The following is a 21395-nucleotide window of genomic DNA, read 5'->3' on the forward strand; positions in this document are numbered from 1 at the left end:
CAAATTCTACATGTAATTCATATAAATATTTATTATGCAATAGAAACATGCCAGTTTTAGATGAAAATTTAGGTGAAAATCCTGTAAAATTGTAGAAATGTATGGAAAACATATGCAAATAATGGACATCTAAGATGAAACTTCAAGAACTGCTAGAATAAAAACAAATACACATTAAAAAATCATTAGATTAGTCAAAAATACACACATAATGGTTTAATAACACCAAACACCAAGTGACATGCCACGTCATTAGATTAGTGCTGCGCGTGTCTGATAATTTATAATTCAGTACATACCAAATTCTACATGTAATTCATATAAATATTTATTATGCAATTCATACACCATATTTCACATACAATTTGTATAAATTTAATCAGGTAACACAGATTTGCATAGTATAGCACTAATACACTACGGTTTTTGTTTGGTTTTGCATTTTTAGTTTTAGCACGTGTTTCAGTGTGGATGGAAACGGAAACATTTCATTTGGTTTGCAGTTTCAATGAAAATTTAAAACCATGCTTCTACAAAATCTTCTCATTACTTCCTCTTTTTTTATATGGTGGGGTCGTAAGCCTCTTCCTTTTTTCTTGTTATTGTTGATATAAATCTTATAGTCGATACATTTCTCCTTTTTTTGAATGGTGATACATGACTTACTATTACAGTTTCCAAAATGATTTATGTCAGAAAGTTTAGCACTATTCTGCGCATTTAAAATGTGACACTTGCCGAATACAAAGACATAAATAGCATGGGAGCACCAATTGTACAACCATTATAGGGCTGGAATCCACTACACAGACAATGCCTTGAGTGACATCCCTTCACAAGCAAGCCATGATGGCAAAGAGCCACTACTCATAAGGCAAAATCCCACATAGTGGCTGATGAAAAACCCAAGTCCATAGGGACACAATCAAGCTGTGCAAGCAGAACATGTGATCAACCATTTTTATCCAGGAATAAATTGAAAGGCACTTGCCAATTTTTTATTATGTGAAAGTCAGCCATTGATTGCAGAATTATTAACTGAAGTGAGAAGAAATCTAAGCTTAATTGAATAATTAGCTTCTCAGAAAAAAGAATTATGCGGCAGGTTTTGAGATTTTGATGGTTGATCAGAAACTTATGTTGGAGAAGCTTCTAATACTTCTGAATGAAAGAAACATTACAACTAAATATGTCACAAATGATACTTACCGACATTTCTGGAAGAGGTTTGTAGGCAAGGGCCAAAACTCGAGACCCTTGACGTGTATATTTTTTGTAGGTTTCTACATATGATGAAGGTATATCAATTAGCCTATGCTGAATAGTTTCTGGAGCACCCTGAAATACGAATCAAGTCACTGTTACAAAGCATAAACTCAATTACCTTTAAACATTTAAGTAAATAATCTCACACAGTTCTCCATTCAGATGGGCATGTTACGACTAACAAGCACATTAAAAGATCACAAAGATTTCAAACAGAAGAAATACGGCGAGAAATAGTGAGAGCTGGAAAACCAATTGAATTGAACTATTTTGCAAATTTCATTCAATTAATATCTTTGAATGTGCATCTGTCTTTTTTATTTACCTTGATTTGTAAATCAGCTTCATAAGAACTTTTCTCATCACAAATACTTTCAACAATTTGGAAGGCCAATTTTATGAACTCTTCATGTTTGAAAGAACAAAATATTTCTGCATATATCATTCATTCATTGTGAAGAAGATGATCTGATTTACCATTTAAAAACAATTTCACGAATCAATGGCTGAATAATAGACTTCAAAATTCTGCATCACTTCAATGCATAGTCCAAAATGATGCAGCACAAACTCGTAGGTCTTTTAAACAAAAAATTAGAGAATAATGGCTTTTGAAGAAAGATTTTTTTTATGAATTAGCATGAACTTATTCGAATTTAAAATATTTTTTATTCAATTTTAGAAAGTCCATGCTTTGGGAGAAGATTGAATTACTTGAATCTTCTAGAAATAGTTTAGGTATTTGAACTATTGTGTAGATGTCTTGCATTATGGCAGTGATTGATCACCCTGTCATTGGCGCTAAAAGATATTTTGGTAATTTCTGGATGTAGTGGTATTAATATGCAAGCCACATATTAGAGTTATGACGAGATGAGTTTTTTCTCCCCGAGAAGGAAGAGAGTTTTGTAACCCTAACCAAAATAGTGAAACTCTTCTCCCGTGGACGTAGGCACACTGCTAAACCACGTAAATCTTATGTGTTTGTGTTTCTTGCATCTCATTGTATCGTTTGCTGGACATCCTGTTCGACCCTATTTTGAGAGACTAGATCTCTCTCACTTTTCTACACGAACTATTTTTGTAACCATTACAAAAATTAAGAATTAAAACAAGTCGTTTGCCTTCTCTTAGCTTTTTTCCTTTGGGACGTATTTATCATTTACTTGAATCCTCATTACTAATGGAATTGAAATGATCTCTGGATTGATCAGAAGATCCTTTCAATTGGCTAGAATCCGTTACTCGAACGAAAATAGATCTTGTGGAATCATATTGAATATTTGACGATACATTATGTACCTTGCTAAAAAACCGATCCTTGTTTACCAACCACACATTGTCTAACCAAATCAAATTCTCTCTCGATACCTTCTTATTTTTTAGTCCCGCTACACCTAGTTACCAAAACATGAGAATTGACAAATCTAGTGATTTAGAGCCTACTATAAGTTTTTTTTATCGTAGTCATCAACTTCCAACAGACCTTCATGAATGCAAAAAAAGTTGCATAATGTACAACCAACAAACCTTCACGAAAGCAAAAAAATTATCCCGGACACGAACAACAACTGCCATTCGTTTTAAATGAGATGCAAAGTGGTGTCTTTGAACGATCTGCACGGCATTAGCACTCCCCCTGCAATTCAAATGAAAATATGAAAAGAATATATCATACGAGGTGAAAATTATCCATGACTGAACACACAGGACAAAAGGAGAAAATTTCAACTTTAAAGACTCGTATGTACAAAAAACATGCCTCAGTGAAATGAAATTGAGGATCGGGTCAAATGCTTAAATAGCTATAACAGATAATGTCTAGAAAAAATCGAAAGTTTTAAAATCCATTCGTACGAAGGATAAAACAGTTGACTACATAGAACTTTGAAAGATTAAGAGGTGACGAAAATAATGAAATTAAGAGGTGAAGAATACACCTGAAGCGAAAAATACGGAAAATATAACTACCCAGAAACTTTTCCTAGATCATCATTAGAACTTGTACACACATACTAGGAGACAGATGTGCGTATAAAATCTTTTATTACAAGAGGTAGTGCAGCAGAAATGGATAGCAATCAAAATTTTTGAAATTAATTCAACCCAAAACAAAACACAAAAATACTAGGAGTAGCATATTGAGTAGCCTCAAGGGCCCTGCAAAGAGTGTTTTACATCATATAAATACTTTTTTGCACCTCCAAAACACTTTCCTTCATAGAAACAAACATTTCCTACAAATTTCTAATTTTAAAACATATCTAAAACAGTCCTACACAGGCTAGAATTCGTTCATAATAAAATAGAAAATGTCCAAGGAAAACTAATCACATCTTCCTCTAAAGTTGTACCTTTCAACCCAAAATTAATTTTGATTTTCAAAAAACAACACATGAGTGTCCAACCTAAAATGGAGCTCCTCCAAAAGAATGCTCCAATACCATGGAAAAACTCCTTTTACTATAAGGAATCAAAAAGGAAAGATATGGAAATAGAAAAGAGAAATCTTGGAGTCACAAACTCAGTCGTCCTTCAATAAAATATGAAACATAAGTTACAATTCATATTTAAATCGGGTTGGAACAAAATTACCAAATTACTCTTATCATTAATTTCGACCAGTTTTAACATGACATTCCCTTAGCCTCCACCAAAATTTTCATGACTATGATTTCTCAATCACGTTAGCAAATACAATTCTTGAGTTTAAACTTGCTTTAATAACAATTATGGTGCAATAGAAACCGACAAGCAATCCCAAGTTTTGGCCAAAAGCTCAACCAAGAACAAAACCAGGCACATACCTCAATTAATGACAAGAAAGGGAGCAGGATATAGTGTTACACCTCAAAGAGAAAACACGAGAAAAAAGAGTAACACTCCTTGCACAAACTTCAAGTTCGTAACTAATCAAAGATTTCACAAAATGAGGGTGTTTTAAATCATGCAAAAACTTTTGTCACCTCCAAAACACTTTACTTCCTATTGAAAAACATCTTGGACCATTTTTACACTGTTTCTAACTTTCAAAACACATCTAAAACCATCCCAATTAAGCTAGAATTTTTTCATAACTACCTTAGAAACTCTTCAAAGAAAACTAACCCAAACCTTTTTCTAAAAATGTAACTTTCTATTCAGTTTTGTTTTGAATTATAAAACAATCAGCAACGAGATATAAGAATCTAACTCTAGAAGCTTCAAACAACCTGACATCAACTTAAACCACATTTTCTCCAACTTAAACTTCCTCGAATGAAAACAAAAACTCTAGAAGCTTGAAACAACCACATTTTCACCCAAAACATGGACCTTCTAAACCCAACAAAAATGTTTAAAAATTCAAATATAATCACCAAAATTCATAAAAAATTAAATATGGATCCTCATGATCCAGTGCAAATCTATAGGTTCTTCAAACTGAAATAGATAATTCACTTAGGAACCCCATAGCCATATTTAATAAAATTTATATCCTCAAGAAAAAGTAGGCAATTGGCAACAGAATGTCAGAATCTAACTGAGTATTTTTTAACAATTTAAGTTTGATCCATTTCTAAACTACTTTGCTATTTCTTATCAACTATATCTTAAAATTCATATAGATATACTCATTGTTGGTTGCAACAAAAATCTTAATAGAATCAAAGAGCTTAATAGTACAGTTCATAAGCTATGTCATCACCTTTCAAAAAAATAAAGAAGCTATGTCATCATCTCTCTTCAGTCTCTGATTTTCGAATTCTGCTTTGCAGATCTACACAACTACAGGGTATTGAAGAAAAATTGGAGAATGATGGCTTTTGAAGAAAGATTTTTTTAATGAATTAGCATCAAGTTATTCGAATTTAAAATATTTTTTATTCAATTTTAGAAATTCCATGCTTTGGGAGAAGATTGGATTGTTTGAATCTTCTAGAAATAGTTTAGGTATTTAAATTATTGTGTAGAAGTCTTGCATTATGGCAGTGATTGATCACCCTATCATTTGCGCTAAAAGGTATTTTGGTAATTTCTGGATGTAGTGGTTTTAATATGCAAGCCACATACTAGAGTTATGATGAGATGGGTTTTTTCTCCCTGAGAAGGAAGAGTTTTGTAATCCTAACCAAAATAGTTAAACTCTTCTCCGTAGGCGTAGGCACACTGCCAAACCACGTAAATCACGTGTGCTTGCTTTGTGTGTTTGTGTTTCTTGCATCTCATTTTATTGTTTGCTAGACATCGTGTTAGACCCAATTTTGAGAGATTAGATCTCTCAATTTTCTACACAAACTGTTTTTGTAACCATTACAAAAATTAAGAATTAATGCAAGTAGTTTGCCTTCTTTCAGCTGTTTTCCTCTGGGACAACATCGTATCTTACTCATTATTTATCTACTTTCATTAATTCTTCATTTTTGTAATGGTTACAAAAACAGTTCGTGTAGAAATGCGAGAGAGATCTAATCTCTCAAAATATGGTCGAACAAGATGTCCAGCAAAAGAATACAACGAGATGCAAGAAACACAAACATACAAAGAAAACACACAAGATTTATGTGGTTTGGTAGTGTGCCTATACGGGAGAAGAGTTTCACTATTTTGGTTAGGGTTACAAAACTCTCGTCCTTCTCGGAGAGAGAAAACTCATCTCGTCATAACTCTAATATGTGGCTTGCATATTAATACCACTACATCTAGAAATTACAAAAATACATTTTAGCGCAAATGACAGTGTGATCAATCACTGCCATAATGCAAAACATCTACATAATAGTTCAAATACCGAAACTATTTCTAGAAGATTCAAACAATCAAATCTTCTCCCAAAGCATGGACTTTCGAAAATTGAATAAAAAATATTTTAAATTCGAATAAGTTTAAGTTAATTATCTATTTTGGTTTGAATAACCTATAGATTTGCACTGGATCATGAGGATTCATATTTAATTTTTTATGAATTTTGGTGAATATATTTGAATTTTTGAATATTTTTGTTGGATTTTAGAAGGTCCATGTTTTGGGTGAAAATGTGGTTGTTTGAAGCTTCTAGAGTTTCTGTTTTCATTCGAAGAGGTTTAAGTAGGAGAAAATGTGGTTTAAGTTTATGTCAGGCTCTTTGAAGCTTCTAGAGTTAGATTCTTATATCTCGTTGTTGATTGTTTTATAATTAAAAACAAAACTAGATAGAAAGTTACATTTTTAGAAAAAGGTTTGGGTTAGTTTTCTTTGAAGAGTTTCCAAGTTAGTTATGAAAAAATTCAGTAACTAATATCAATACAATAGAAAATAATTGTCTTTTCTATATACTCCAACCCTCCACCGCACAGACCAAACCCCCCCCCCCCCCCCCCCATACACACAAGCGAAAATTTAGTATATGCAAATATGAATCTTATCAATTTAAAGAGAACAAACTACTCCACTTCCATCATAAGGTTGTACTATTTTTTTCAAGAGGAAAAGTTTCTAGATCATGTTAAAGATTTAACACTGCAGCATACTTTTTAGGCATGGCCTTCTCATCAGATGTATATATCCAATCTATTCCTTTAAGTGCAGCCTTTTCAAGAGGATCACCAACCTACAACCAACAATGGAGTTAAAGAGGAAAAAACTTATGTAAGTTACGAGATATGAAATGCTTAATATAAATGAGTCTTGTGCAAATGACAGCATAAGTAATCAAGAGTCTAATGGAGATCCACAAATGACACAAAAAGCATACCAGTTTATTGTCCACAAACACCAAGGCGTGACAAGAAGAAAGAACTTCAACTGTGTGGAGAGGCAATTTAGTCATATCTGATTCCAAATCCACGGCATCACTCAACCCAACAACTCCTTGAAACTCCTGGAGAAGCGGCAAAAATTTACAAGTCAAAGATGCAAGCAACTAAACACATGATCTTAAAATTCAGGGAAAAAACACATGATCTTAGCCTACTCTCCCAACTGCCATACCATGTCATCTGATGTAAGTGTTCCTGTCTTGTCAAAACAACATATGTCAACCTGCAGATAAGAGACTGTATAAGTTAAGCCTAAATGGTTCATAAGAAAAAAAAATGAAACTTATGTAATGTGAAAAAGAACATCCTATAGTTGATCTTACCTTCCCAGCAAAGGGAATTCGGAATGGTTCTGTGCAGAATATCCCACGACGCGCTAGTGCAATTAAAGATGTATTCACAGCTATCGACAACTCCATTGGCAGCTCAGGGGGAATGACAGAAGTAATAATCAATGAACAGCTCAAGAAAAGCTTGTATTTACTCCTTGTTGGATCCTCTAAGCCCTATATCAAAACCAGTTTCTTACGAAAGAGTGAAAAAAATGACTAAAGAACAATATCAATATATTGTCATATTCAATAGGGAGTAAAAAAAAAGTTTCATAATTCTTGATTCCATGAAAATGGCATAAAAACATTAAAAAAAAAATTATGCACAAAAAGATAACTAATTCCAGAAAAAAAAAGTTTCATAAAAAAACATAACCCATATCTCATTTGCACAAAAAGAAAGTCAGATACTTTTTTTTAATGATATTTATGATACCTTTTTAAGTACATAACCAGCAGCAATAACAGCAAAGATAACTAAGAAAAGAATGAAGAACCCACTTTCCCAGCTGTTTGCGGTAACCTGAAATACCAAAAAGGTTTGAGATTATATGAGCAACTATCAGAAACATAAACAATCCTTTTAAACTGCAATGACCAATTCTTAATTGGAGATAAAATTCATTACCCTCTCAGTGGAAAATAAAATTGTACGCATCAATTTTCCTTGGCTTGTCTCAAATCCAGTTCGTAGAACAACAGCCAAGCAGCCTCCATCCGGTGTTTTAAGATGAATCGACTGATTCGGAAGATAACATAAACCAGTGAGCTATGCAAAAGATCCATGAACAAAAAAGACATTATCTGAAATACCTTATCTGGGGTGTGCTGCAATATCTTTGTCCCACCAAACAGAACATGGCTTTTATCTCGCTTGGCAGATAATTTCTCCCCAATGCCCCTGCCCATGATCGAAACCTAAAAAAAAACAATTATTAATCTGAAAATCAGCTTTAATGGCTTTTCAAATATTAGAAATCAGATTATTAAGAATGAACACAGTCCATGACTCCATGACCCATGCCATTCTTAATAATTGTTATAACTCCGTATTAGGAATCAAATACTCCGAGTGTCCCAAACCTAAAGGAAAAAAAAAACAATTATTAAAAATCAACAGTCCATGACTCCATATTAGGAATCAGATTCAAATAATCTGAAATCAATGTCTTTTCTTTTGTCCATTACTCCATGTATCATGACTCAGTATCATTTGAATCAGCCTCCTCTTCCTTTCTAGACATTTCTAATTTCTTGAGTCATGATACATGGAGTCATGGACATAAGTGGGTATTCATGAGCATTTGGTTTGTGAGGTCCCCTAGCAATGTCAATGAATTCCTAGAGGAAGCCATCACTCTCAAATACTAGATATTCAAAAGTCTCAAGCGACCAATCACTGCCATAATCTGGCCGGTTGAGACATCAGAGCATAGCCGCACCATTTTTTATTTTTTTTGCCGGCCAGACTATTGAGCCTCTTTTGCTCAGGGCATTTATTTTCTTTCTGTAGACATGCGACAACAAGGGCTATGTTAAAAAATTAAAAATGAAAGACAAACAGATTTAAAAATCTACAACTAGGTTGTTAGATGTATATAGATGGTAGGGATTTTCTTCAGATGCAACAACCCCAAGAACCCCCAATTACCATGGTGCTACCTCTTCTCGACCAACATCATCTAAAGACAACTTGAAATGTGGGTTGTGGAAAGTCACATTTGGTCAATCATGATAACTCCCACCAAGATAAAACAGTAATAGAAAGGAAGATGAGAGAAATAGAAAACCATATACAAGTGCGAGGCTCTGCAACACATGTATGTGCAAGATCAATTTTGTCAGCAGTGCTAAGAACAAAACCTTAACCTCGACACAAGCCTTTTTTTTTTTAATTTAGAGCACATGAAAAAGTTAACGACATGAAATCAATTATTATTTCATAGTCACTTTTACTCTATCATCATCCAAAAAAGCAAGCCTTTTTTTAGTTTGAGACAAGATCCATATTCATATTCTAATGCACTGTCCTAGGTCCCTTCATATTTTGAAATTTTTCTTTAGTTTTATTTAACGTTTTTGTTAATATCAAAACACAAATCAAATCTTCCTAAACAGTTGCAGAAATTGAAGGACAAACAAGGGTCATTGTGGTGAATGTTTGAGAGCAAGATTGTTTATTGTTTGACAGAGTTGGGAGCCAGATTGTCATTGAGGATTAGTATGACACGGTTGGGAGCAAGATTTTTTTGAACATGATGTTTAGAAAAAAATAAACGGTGAGACGGTATAAGTTCTATAGAAGAACCACTTAGTAGGTTAAGAAAAGCCTATGGCCTTAGATCTGTGTAGATCAAGGTTCGTAATATCAGTACAAGATAAAGTAGTTACAAAATTCTTGGTTTTGTTCACTATGACACTGGAAAAATTTCATCTCTAAATATTAATATTCTACCCGTATTCTTCTAAACAATAAATGTTGGTGTAGGAAGGTGTTCTCCATAAGTTGTACTCTTTATTACAAGGGTCACCCTACCTTCCTTCTGTTATAGGCTCCTCTAGGTGGTAACCGAACTCTTACTGTAAAAATTTATGAAGAATCTCCACACATGCCTCGCTGTTGGATAATGAGTGATAGGGTAACAAAGCTTACCTTACTCATACAGACACTGTTCGCACATATATGCAGGTTGAATATCCCTATGTTGGAATTATCACACACAAGAATCATATCAATTCACTTAGGAGTTAGGAGGGAACTCCATGCTAGGTTTAAATCACACCATAAACATTTGTTCATGAATTGCAATTGAAAAGTTGTGGTTGAAGATGGAGGCCATAAAAATAAATAAGTGGTGTCGTGCATGATTAGGGGAGCACAATAGCTCTAAGTCTTCGAGCGGGATTTTTAAAAATCGAAATCGCCAGCTGGGATGAGGTGGAGAATTTTGTGTGGCATAGCGCGCACACATTATGTTTTGGAGGGGCCCACAAATATGGCACTTTTTGTTGGATCTGATTCAAGTTCGGCTATTGGGTAATGTAACGGGGAATGGGGATGGGTAGCATATAACGGATATGTAAGCTGATCCTACTGTATGTAGGGGCAGTTCTGTTGTAGCCTGTTAGGGGACAACTTGTCCCTTATTTGGCACTTTTTTGGATACAATTTTTTTTTTTAAAAAGGATGGAGGGAACTTCTAGTTACCCACTCAGGCTCAACTTAGATGGAAGCTTGATTGGCTACCGGAGCTTAGCTAGCATTGGAAGGGTATTTAGAGCTGTCAAAGGTGAAGTCAGAATATCTTTCTCGGGCAATGTAGGATTTACCAATTCAAATGAAGTTGGAGTTCTTGCATTATTGGGACAGCTGAAGATCCATTTGTAATTCTTTTCAGGCTCAACTTAGATGGAAGCTTAATTGGTTACCGGAGATTAGCTAGAATTGGAAGGGTATTAGAGATGTCAAAGGTGAAGTCAGAATAGCTTTCTCGAGCTATGTAGGATTTAACAATTCAAATGAAGTCGGAGTTCTTGCATTATTGGGACAGCTGAAGATCCATCTGTAATTCTTTTCATGTCAAACTCTTTATTGAAGATAAGTCCAACGATGACACCTCATGCAAACTAAAGAGAAGTGAAAGGTCCAAATAGGCTGTGGTATAGTAAAGATGATTTTGCGTTAACCAACTGTATGAGACTTTAACCATATCTTACAGAAAGTAAATGATATGGTTGGAAGCTTGTGGACCTGTTTAATCACCCATAAAAAATTTACTGAATAAATAAAACAACGAGCACACATACAGGATGAACTTATTGTAGTTATTGTGAATCCGAGTTTGCTGCTCCAACCATTACAAAACTAATACCTATTTTGTTTAGTACTTCAGGTGCTTCGGTAGCGTATAATATAAATCCCGTAGCAAATCAATTCCAACGAGCCTTTCAAACTAGTACTTTTTGGAATTGACTCTATTGCTTCTTTAATAAACGTTGGTTCTTCGATCAAGTTTTGAATGACATTCTCTATTTATGTGTGTTACCCAACTAGTTTGGGACAAGGGCTTAGTTGAGTTGATGATCATCGAGTCTAGTAGAACAAGCATGATAAAGTAAGTTTTTGGGGAGAATAATGTCTGTCCGAGATTTTTTAACCGCCGGTACGCAAACCCCCCGTCGAGCTTGGATAACTTCACAAATCAATGCGTTTGTGGTTCCAGCCTTGACAGGGTGGCCCAACTTTTCTAGATCTTGTAGAAAGTGGATATTCAGCTCAGGAAGCTTTCTATACGCTAGGAATCTTTAAAAGTTGTTGCCGGAGATCTTTGATCATGATAAGTCAAGGGGGGAGGAGAGAGAGATCATCATGGCTCCCCCCCAGATCTTTTCCTCGATCACTAGGGAGCCAGGAGGATCTGGACATGATGACAAGAGGGTTTGATTTCAGAAATGGCATTGCTCGAGGAAGGCTGACTGTTCCAAACCAAAGTGAAAGTGATTGGAAGTGTTTGAAGTGCAACTACAACAACTTTGGCTCACGACGTATCTGCAAAAAATACTTGGGGCCGAAGTATAATAAAAAGGTAGAGGTCGTTAAGTAGTGGGTACCTAGGGCGACCCCCAAGGAGATCCTTACACCTAGAGTGGATGAGAAAACCCATGTGTTTACTATCCCAATTGATTTGATCAACGACAAGAAGAAGACCATAAAAAGTTGCTTAATAGGTACCCCGTTGGAAGAAGTTTGAACCTGGACAAGGAGAAAATGGGCCTTGCCGCTTCTCAGCAAACCGTTCTGTATCAGCCCTTCAATTGTGCTTTTCTGTTTTGAGTCTCAGAGTCGGGCTACATACATTCTACGGCGGGGAGGTGGCGCTTTAGGAGGATATCTTGTTTCCCTTCATCTGTGGTCTCCTGCTCTAAATACTGGTGCAAGAACAGTGAGGCTTAGGTTTTTTAATATTCCACTTCATGCTTGGTCTCTCTCCACGGTGGAGGTTTTGGGTCAACATTTTGGACAAGTTTTGGAAACACAGATGTCTGGCAGTCATGACCATTGTCTGGAATTTGCATCTGTTAAGGTATTAACATCGATGTGGAATTGTCTACCATCCTTTATAAACCTTATGGTTGATTCCACTGTTTATCCAGATAGAGTTAAGATGGTGGATGAGGCTTTAATGTCCTTTAAGGATCTTTCGGCGAAGGGGGATTCCGCCCCTATTTTAGAAGCCTCTGTTGAACTATCGCCGGCAGTTGACCCGCCTGTGGATGGGCCTGTACCGGCAGTCCCTGGGGGTAAATCTGTCACATCCAAGTTAAAAGAACCGTTGGACAGATCTGCCCCAGATTTTGAATTATCCTCTACTTCGAGAATGGAAAAACCAATAGATACATCAAAAGGTTTAGCCCCATCATTGAAAGGGAAATCTGTCAGGCTTGGGAAAGGGTTGTGTTAGAAGACATTGAAAGCTAAATCTTGTATTAACGCTGGAAAAGCTTTCAAAAAAGATATCTCTGATTGTCTCAATCTGCAACCAGTGTCAGTACAAAAGGCGGCAAAGATTAAAAATCGCTTTTTTAGAAGCAAAAAGAATAAGAGAAGTTTAAGAGTTTTGAATGATACCAGCAGTCACATCAAAGGGTTTCGTGTCAACCCCTCCAGAAAAGGCACACTGTTTCAGAGAGAAAAAGTAGGTCAGAAGGGGTGGGGCGTGCGTCTCGAAAACCATTTATTAGCTACGAAAGGGGGTCTCTCTCTGTTTAAAAGAAATCTCTTGGGTTTCCGGAGAAAAGAAGAACCAAGTAAGACTTACTTAGTCTCCAAGTTTAGCCTTCTTCTAAAAGACTTTGATAAACCCTTCTCATCTACCATGTCGTCCGATTCTGATCCCTCATGTAGAAAGAGGAAGGCGGTCACTTTCGAGGTAGATGATCTACAGTTTCTTAGAGATTTTGAATACGATGTAAAAATGGTGGCAGAAGAGTGTCCTACACTAAGGGAAATCTCCATGGGAGTCAGGAAGAGACAATGGAAACAACTCAAGAGGGATGCTCTGGCTAACAAGGACGGTCTTCTAAAGGTTTCGGGGAAGACTGACCCAAAGGAGGCTTCTATCAGAATCTATAAACTTCCATACTTTAAGGAAGCTCTGGAAGAGTAGCCAAGAGCCCGCCGTCAGCGTTGGGAGGAGGTTAAGGCAGCAGAGATTGAGAGACTGGAAAAATTGGTGGGTACCCCAGTAGATGTAACCCAGGAGTCAAGGGATTCCCTAGACCGAGAAGTCAGCATGGAGATTCGGACTCGAATGGGGGTGAAAGTGGAAGGCCAAAAGGAAGATTCAAGGTTGATGGATTTTTTGGAGTCGGAAGAAAGTAAAGTTATTCCCTCTGAGGAAATTGATGAATTGTTGGCTATAAGGGATGTCTTTGGAATAGGTTTTGATGATGATCTTTAAGCCACTAAAAATTTGTTTCGGTCTATGGCAATTAGAGATCTGAAAGAACGAAGGGAGTCAGGACTGGAGAAGGATAGTGGAGAGAAGGGGGCCGAGGGTAGCAACCCTAAATGAAAGGCCTTCTGGCCCCGGAAAAAAAAAGAAAAAAGAAAAAAAGGAGAATGAAGAAGAGAAAGGAAAAAGAAGAAGAAAAGGAATAGATAGAGAAATGAAGAAGAAAGAAAAATGAAGATCGGATTATAGTAGGAGATAGGTGATTTTGGGATTGTTTCATTACAAGTGTTTTCTTTAGTGGGAGGTTCATCCCCCTAGGCTTGAGAATCCTTGATGTCTCTTGTTTAGGGTTGACTCTTCCCTCAGTCTAGTGCTTATGGTGGTAGTGTAGTTTTTCATCTAATCTGGTAGCTTTCATTGGAGTTTCAGGATTTGGGTTGTAGGTTGTTAGAGGGTAATTACCTTTCATAATCATCCAAGATACCTATTGTTTAATAACACTGTGAATTGCCTGTCGTTATCCAGAAGTTTTCAATCTTCAATAGCCATAGCTTGAGAGATTCGTTCTTTCGCTTAGGTTTTCCTGTCTGGATACTCTAGCTTTGCTATACCTTCTTGGAGTTTTACGTCAAGATCTAGAGTTTTAGAGATTCAGGATGCAAGTACGGTAGCTTCAGACGAATCAGTTTACTTGTAGTTTCAAGAGGTACTTGTGTAGGGGAACAAGAATTATGTGCAGCTTTAAAAAGGTACAGATGAAAGTTTTGAAAGAATGCTATGAAAGATGTAAAGAAGGCATGCTATAGAATAGAGAAAATGAATAGTTTGTGTTTTTTACTGCAACTTATTTTGGTTATTTTTGAATTGGTCTCGGGTATGCCGGTGCCAATTCATCTTAATATTTTGTATTGTAGGTTGGGACTCCTGGTCCCAAATGCTATCTGAATATTAATGAAATATGTCATTTAAAATAAAATAAAAAGAGCGTAATTGAGTTGAGTTATATTTATGTGAGTTACCATCATAAGAAAAAGGAAGGGGTGCATATATAGTTAACTCGAATATCAACTGTAGCAATACAGTTGATATTCGAACTCCTTTCCTCCACATATCTGTTGCTGTCAGCATATAGCACTAAATTAATGACTGGTGGTCCATTCGAAGTGATAGTCTCGGATTCTTGTCTTGAAATTATAGGAACCATACTTTCAAAAGCGAAAAAAACGTACTTATAATGAAGCCCTCAGCAAGTTGATACACGTGAATGCAAATTTTAAAGTATAACTTACTGATATAGTTTGAATCATCAAAATGATGTAAATTCAATTGATAAGAGTAAAAGCTGATATTATCCCTAGAAGAAAAGGATCAGTTAAAAAGGAGAAAGGGTTTGAAGAAAAACAAGGACCTATATATTTATTAGAGTGTAAGATTTCACTCCATTTGAGAACCCATGAAGTAAAATTATAAATCAATTAATCATCTAACCATAATCAGATAAAGAATAACAAAGTCCAAGTCAAATTCTCAGCTAAATCTGCAATCCACATGTATCTAATACTACAACGTATCTTCCTAGAAAAAAAAAAGGGCGGCCCAGTGCATGGGGCTCCCGCCATTGCAGGTCTGGGAAGGGCTAGATGTACGCAGCCTTACCCCTGCTTTGCAGAGAGGCTGTTTCCGTGACTCGAACCTATGACCACCAGGTCACATAGAGCAACCTTCCCGAAGCTATTCCTAGAAAACAAGTAATTAGAAATAGAAATCATATAAAAATAAAATCAAGAGCAAATAGAAATGAGAACCACCTTCCATTGAGGAGTAGACTCGCCTGTGAGAATAGCTTCATTCACAATCGCACTTCCAGCTAAAATAAGCATGTCTGCTGGAACGGACTTATCTTCACCATCGCCAGATGAGCGCCCTATGGAGACAACATCTCCAGGAAGAAGGTCCGTCCCAGAGAGCTTCGCCCACCTATAAAAATGCGCATTCAGTACAAACTAGCTATCTGGGGCCTCCCTAATAAAAGGAAAAGAATTAATTAGTTTATGATTACATACTTCCCACAACGATGCACCATCAGTGTTTGACCATCCACTCTCACACGCCTGAGCTCCGTTAGCGTTTTTAACCGACTTTTTGCCATTGTTGACTCGAACAGAAATAGCATGAATAGGGTGAACAGACTGTAGTACCAATATTCATCCAAACACCAGAGTCCCACACAGAAGACCTAAAAATGAAGCATTATCTTAAAATGTGAGTTCGGTAGGGGACCCCGCATGACAACATTACAGAATTCCTAAGCTGGACAGCAAGAAAATCATGTGTAATGACTAACCTGGAACACGAAAAATGGCTCCATGCAGTGCTCTTTCATTAATTTCTGAAATGTGGGCTGTGGGTATTCAAATCTGCAGACCAAACAAAAGCGCACTGAGATCAGAAAGCGAGTGAAGATAAACATGCTCTCATACAATTTTAGAATTATCAACGGAACCAATGTTATGTGCAATCTAATTGAGGAAGAGTGACCATAATAACATATTCGAATCAGGAATTCTGTCCTGATATAGCCCTTTTATAAACAAGATATAGTCCCTTTATAACAAAAAAAGGAAGCTTTCAAAATAAAATTGATTCAAATTTTCTCAAAAATACAAATGTCTTCCTAAACTGTTTCTAACCATAACCTAGTCCTGATTCAACCTTCACACTTAAACTAAAACATCCACAATTCAAAATAGAATCTCTAAAAGCATCAATGTTTCCTACCATTTTCCAATGTATGAACTTTCGAAAGCAAAACAAAAAAAATTATCCAAAAAATATATAAAAATCACTAAAATGCAATGACATTTCTTTCTTCAAAGGTCCGTCTTCCCAATATTCAGATTTGAAGGACCTATGTAGTTAGGTTGCATCATAATCATTAGCATCTAAGTGCCACTTTCTTGATCTTGCAATGTGTAGTTACCTGGCATAATATGCACAATGTGTAGTTCAAGTACAATTGATATAGTCGAATCACAATCAAAATATGGGTTTGGGGGTGGAATCTGTGGTGCCAACCTATAGGGTTTATAATTTTACTAATTTCTTCACTAGGAGAATGTGAAAAATTACCGTTTGATTTACAGCAGCAGAAGAGGAATTATAAGTGGTTATCAAACCGAATATTAAGGTATCAAAGGGAACCAAACGCAGGAGTGCAAAAACTTACGCATTCCGTCCCCATTTCTCAAGGGCAGTAACAACTTTAGCTTCAGATCCATGGCCAGTATTTTTTAGATAATATCCAAATGTTTCTTTTGAAGGGTAAGGGAGCTTGCAAAAGGTCTCCTTCTCTTTCGATAAAATGAAACGCTGCTTTCTAAAGTCAAAATATATTTCCTCTGCATCCGCTGCCAGAGTTGTTGATGACCCTACCGACTGCATATTTGCAGATCCATTAACCATCAAAAGGATAAAATCTTATTCTCAATAATAACTAAAGAGGGTAATAAAATGTGCCTAGTCAAACTTGGAAAAGATGAAAACAAATCATTTGGAAATTATGTTTCACAAGTTAATACTCAAAGGTTAGTAAGTAAACGGTGCCACAAAATTCATGAAGAAAATCAACGATTTCATAATACATGCCACAATAGAAGAAAATAAGAAATCTGAACAAGAATTTTCAATTAAGTTGCAGAACATAAAAAGGGTGATATTTTGTCTCACTAGGTTCCACAAGGACATGAATAGTGTCACAAAAAAAAAAAGCAATCTGGGGATACAAACATCGTTCCAACATAACAGCCAATATCAGTCACACTCACCCTCCTTCACTGCACTGGTTTTCAGAAAAACTAAATCCAAAGTGAATGATAACTGTAATATTGCAGTTAAGGGGAGAGAAGAATTATACAAGAAGACATGCTATCCGGAAATAAGGTTGCACCAATTGAAATTTGTAGACCCCATAACCCTCACCCAACCCACCCCGCTCACAAATTTTGAAATTATGATACTCAAATATTTATGGAGGCCAAAAGTGACATGTCTGACACAAAACGATAGTCAGATAGTTCATAGATACTTTGGTTGGTCAAATAATTGTCTTGTTTCAAACATATGCCTCTATATTCGATTTAACTATCATATTTTTTGCTACTTAGTGTCTTATAATAGCAATTATACTTCGAATATGTCTTATAATAGCAATTTAGTATTAATTAACATAGTCCAAGTTAAATCAAGTAAAGTTTTATAATATTTTACTTATAGGTGACTTGTATCTTATCTCATCACATGGGATATATGTATTCGTGTCCCACATTTTGGAAAATGGCTGAATGGAATCTCCATTCCCGTATTTATGCACATCTGTATCATTATCAAGGTACCTTACGAATCCAAGTTATCATCGGATACCCGAATCCATATCAGTGTCCTAGATTTTGGAAAGTGTAAAGTGGCATCTCTATTCCCGTGTCTGTATATGTACCTGTATAATGGTCGTGTACCATAGGACGATAAAAATGACAGATGGAAGGGTTAATAAAAAATAATTAAGATAGAATTTCTAACAAAAATAAAGGTTTTCCAGTTCATATAAAACTAAAAAAGACATATGCCCAGTATGCCCCTTTTTACTAGATAGGAGATGGAGGGAATAAAAATGTTCTTAAAGGACAGATTGACAGAAAGCGAAATCCTTCGTTGGGGAGCGGGCGATTGGATATGACTGCTAAGGAGAAGACCCGCAAACAGTCTCCCAAGAATCCTATGGCTAGGATGTTGGAGGTTAATCACGTGAGATCCCCTGTGATCGAAGCCCAATCTTTGTTATCAGGACCCGGATGTTGATTGTCTCAGCCACAGGTGATCAGAAGTCCGCTGGATCAAGTAGGAATGAGGAAAATGAGGAATTTGTCACACAACGAAGCCCAAACAGTGATAAAGGGACTCCAAATGAAACAGAAAGAGAGAATCCAGAAGGTAACAATGGAAATAGACTGATTCCCTCTTTTTTTTTTTGAATGGCATAGACTGGTTCCCTATTCTAGTTCGTCTTTTGGGACTTCAACAAGGATCCTTCGGGGAGCAGGGAGCAGGGAGTGGATTGCAGGATTCATAAGACTGAGTAGAATTGCAAGAAAAATTGGAAAAGGGGATAAAGTATGTCAGACGAGCTCAATTCCAGTGGAAAAAATAAAACAAAAGGCAAGAAGGAACTTAAGCAGTAGATATCCAATATTAATTACAAGTTTAAAACAGGAAGATCAACGATCTCCAAGACTAGCAGGATTGGGTTGGAAGATATCCATATTTGAATCCATGAAGGGCTAAATGATTGTGAGGATTCTGGATACAAATTGGAATAGCAGATTCGCATGAAGCAGAGGTAAGAGCAGTTCACCAAGGCATTTTGACCATAGAAAGGGCACATTTAGGCAGTTGCATTGTAGATGGAGATTCGCTTAATGTTATGAGATGGCTCAGGGGATCTCTGAATCCTCCGTGGAGATTTCTACATTACTTTGATGAGATAAAAGATCGTTCATAAGGGCTTTCGGTTTTATATCAACATGTGAGAAGATCTGCTAATGCAATGGCAGATAAATTGGCAAAAGATGGAGTTTCTAGGCAGGTTTTAGAGCTTTTTGGTTTCCTTCCGCCCTAACTGAATATGGGTGGGGTGTAATAGCCTATATTGGTTTGTATGTGTGTCTTTGTTCTGAAGGGGGACCTTCTCAGTCTTCTTTTAATGAATTCTGTTACTATTCAAAAAAAAAAAAAAAAAGGATTCTGGATACAAATAAGATAAGATTGTTGGGATTTTTAGTCATCTAACTATTTAAACATTCATTTCATTCTGTCTGAAAGGGGAAAAAAAGGGCGGCCCAGTACACTACACCATTCTCTGAAAGAAATCCAGGAAATACCAGCATTCTCTATCTCAAGAAACCAAGGAAAGACTGCCTCACCATTCATAAGTCAAATAATACCTTACATTAATAATTAATCAACAATATCTAACAACCAACCATTCAAAAAAAAAGCACCATCTAACTGCCAATAATGCCTTTAGTATCACAGAACTATTCTTAATGAAAACATCACAAAATTTGGGAACAGAAGAGGATTGAGATCAGGTGATATGTTTAGGGTGGTGAAGGAGGTTAGAATTGATGCTGATGTAATTTAAGCAAGAGGTGGTTAACTTAGAGATTGCATCCAAGGCTTGGGAACCGGTAATGAACAAGTAGAAATGTCCTAGCTATCGTCCATTGGATCGAGGGAGGGATTTTAGTCATACCGGATAAGGAGGTATGTGGTAGCCTGGAGCAGTCGATTGGCTTGTACTCCATGACTCTCAGATTTAGAAGGGCGCCGGCCGCGCGCGCGTGTTTGTTGCGGGGGGTCAGGACGGATTTGGACAACTTTTTGCGGAATCGACAAGTCAGTCGTTAGTCGCGACTGAATTGTATCATGTTTGATAGTATTCCTACGATGAAAAGTGGTTTTTTGGGTATCAAATATCAAGGCATGCATTAGTCTTCATCGACATGCTGGTTGGAATAGCTGCATGGGGCAAAGATCAAAGATCTTTTAATGCCATAATTACAATGTCTCTGTTATTTGACACAACCACGAGTGTCAACCAGCCAACATAGAGAAGATGTATTTAGACATTCAAATCATAGCTTTCAAAAGTTCCCTAGTTGGGTCGGAAGCTCGCTTAAATCTTTCAAAAGTTCCCTAGTTGGGTCGGAAGCTCGCTTAAATCTTTCAAAAGTTCCCTAGTTGGGTCGGAAGCTCGCTTAAATCTTCTCGCTTCCCAAATGTAGGAATCGCACTTCCTCCTAATTAATAGTGCACTACCTATTTAGGTCATTATATTTCCAAAGTGAGTGTTTCCCCCTTTTGGTAATGCCAAAAAAGCATATTTAAAAAAGGAATATATGTAAAACTTACAAAAACTCAGCTTTAAGTTTCAAATAAAACATAAGACTTTTTTTCATAAACTTAGTATTGAACCTAAAAGAATAAAGCACCATTTATAAAATTGAAAATTTGAAGAAGGACTTGTAGCCCTAACCTACAGCAACCCATCCTCCGTAACTTACAATAACCATATTCTGTTCTATACGGATCTAATGAGCATATCTACATGCTCACTTATGTGACTCTTTTCACACGTTTCCTCTTTACTTTCCCCATTGATTCCTTAACATTTTCCGATTCCTGCATCTCAAACTTCAAACAGCAGTCCATTTGGCTCAATTTTGGGAAATCTTTCAATCGATTTCACTCTAAAGTCTAAACCAAGTAAAAGATTCAGAGATCTCAAGAAGATAAAGCCGTTAAAATTGAAGCCAGGCCCAAAATTAGAAGTTAATTTTTAGATCAACTACACCATCATTTGCAGCTTCCCTAAGGAGATTTTCCAAGTCCATATGCTGCAAAAATATCCAATCAAAACTTGCTTCACGAGTCCCCAATCATGCACAAAATAGTGTCAGTTTTCTATCTCCAACCTACATTATTAATGCTAGACATCTAGGGGCTGTTAG

General features: G+C 36.3%; 1 protein-coding gene across 1 annotated transcript in view; it reads right to left on the reverse strand.

Annotated features, from left to right (window-relative positions):
* The window catches only part of PDR2 (phosphate deficiency response 2), a 38010-nt gene that overhangs the window by 12155 nt on the left and 4460 nt on the right, over nucleotides 1-21395 (reverse strand). The window contains exons 4-16 of the mRNA XM_077387256.1: nucleotides 17057-17265; nucleotides 16175-16247; nucleotides 15894-16066; nucleotides 15639-15807; nucleotides 8189-8293; nucleotides 8004-8114; nucleotides 7812-7898; nucleotides 7367-7549; nucleotides 7216-7266; nucleotides 6980-7105; nucleotides 6756-6835; nucleotides 2797-2905; nucleotides 1210-1338 (exon numbers count right to left, since the gene is read on the reverse strand). Of these exons, the coding sequence (XP_077243371.1) occupies nucleotides 1210-1338; nucleotides 2797-2905; nucleotides 6756-6835; nucleotides 6980-7105; nucleotides 7216-7266; nucleotides 7367-7549; nucleotides 7812-7898; nucleotides 8004-8114; nucleotides 8189-8293; nucleotides 15639-15807; nucleotides 15894-16066; nucleotides 16175-16247; nucleotides 17057-17265 (1605 nt within the window). The remainder of the gene's footprint in view (nucleotides 1-1209; nucleotides 1339-2796; nucleotides 2906-6755; nucleotides 6836-6979; nucleotides 7106-7215; nucleotides 7267-7366; nucleotides 7550-7811; nucleotides 7899-8003; nucleotides 8115-8188; nucleotides 8294-15638; nucleotides 15808-15893; nucleotides 16067-16174; nucleotides 16248-17056; nucleotides 17266-21395) is intronic.

Source organism: Tasmannia lanceolata, unplaced genomic scaffold (assembly GCF_043159265.1).
Source record: "Tasmannia lanceolata isolate RefF3 unplaced genomic scaffold, GAP_Taslan_0.1 ptg000008l, whole genome shotgun sequence".
Taxonomy (NCBI): Eukaryota; Viridiplantae; Streptophyta; class Magnoliopsida; order Canellales; family Winteraceae; genus Tasmannia; species Tasmannia lanceolata.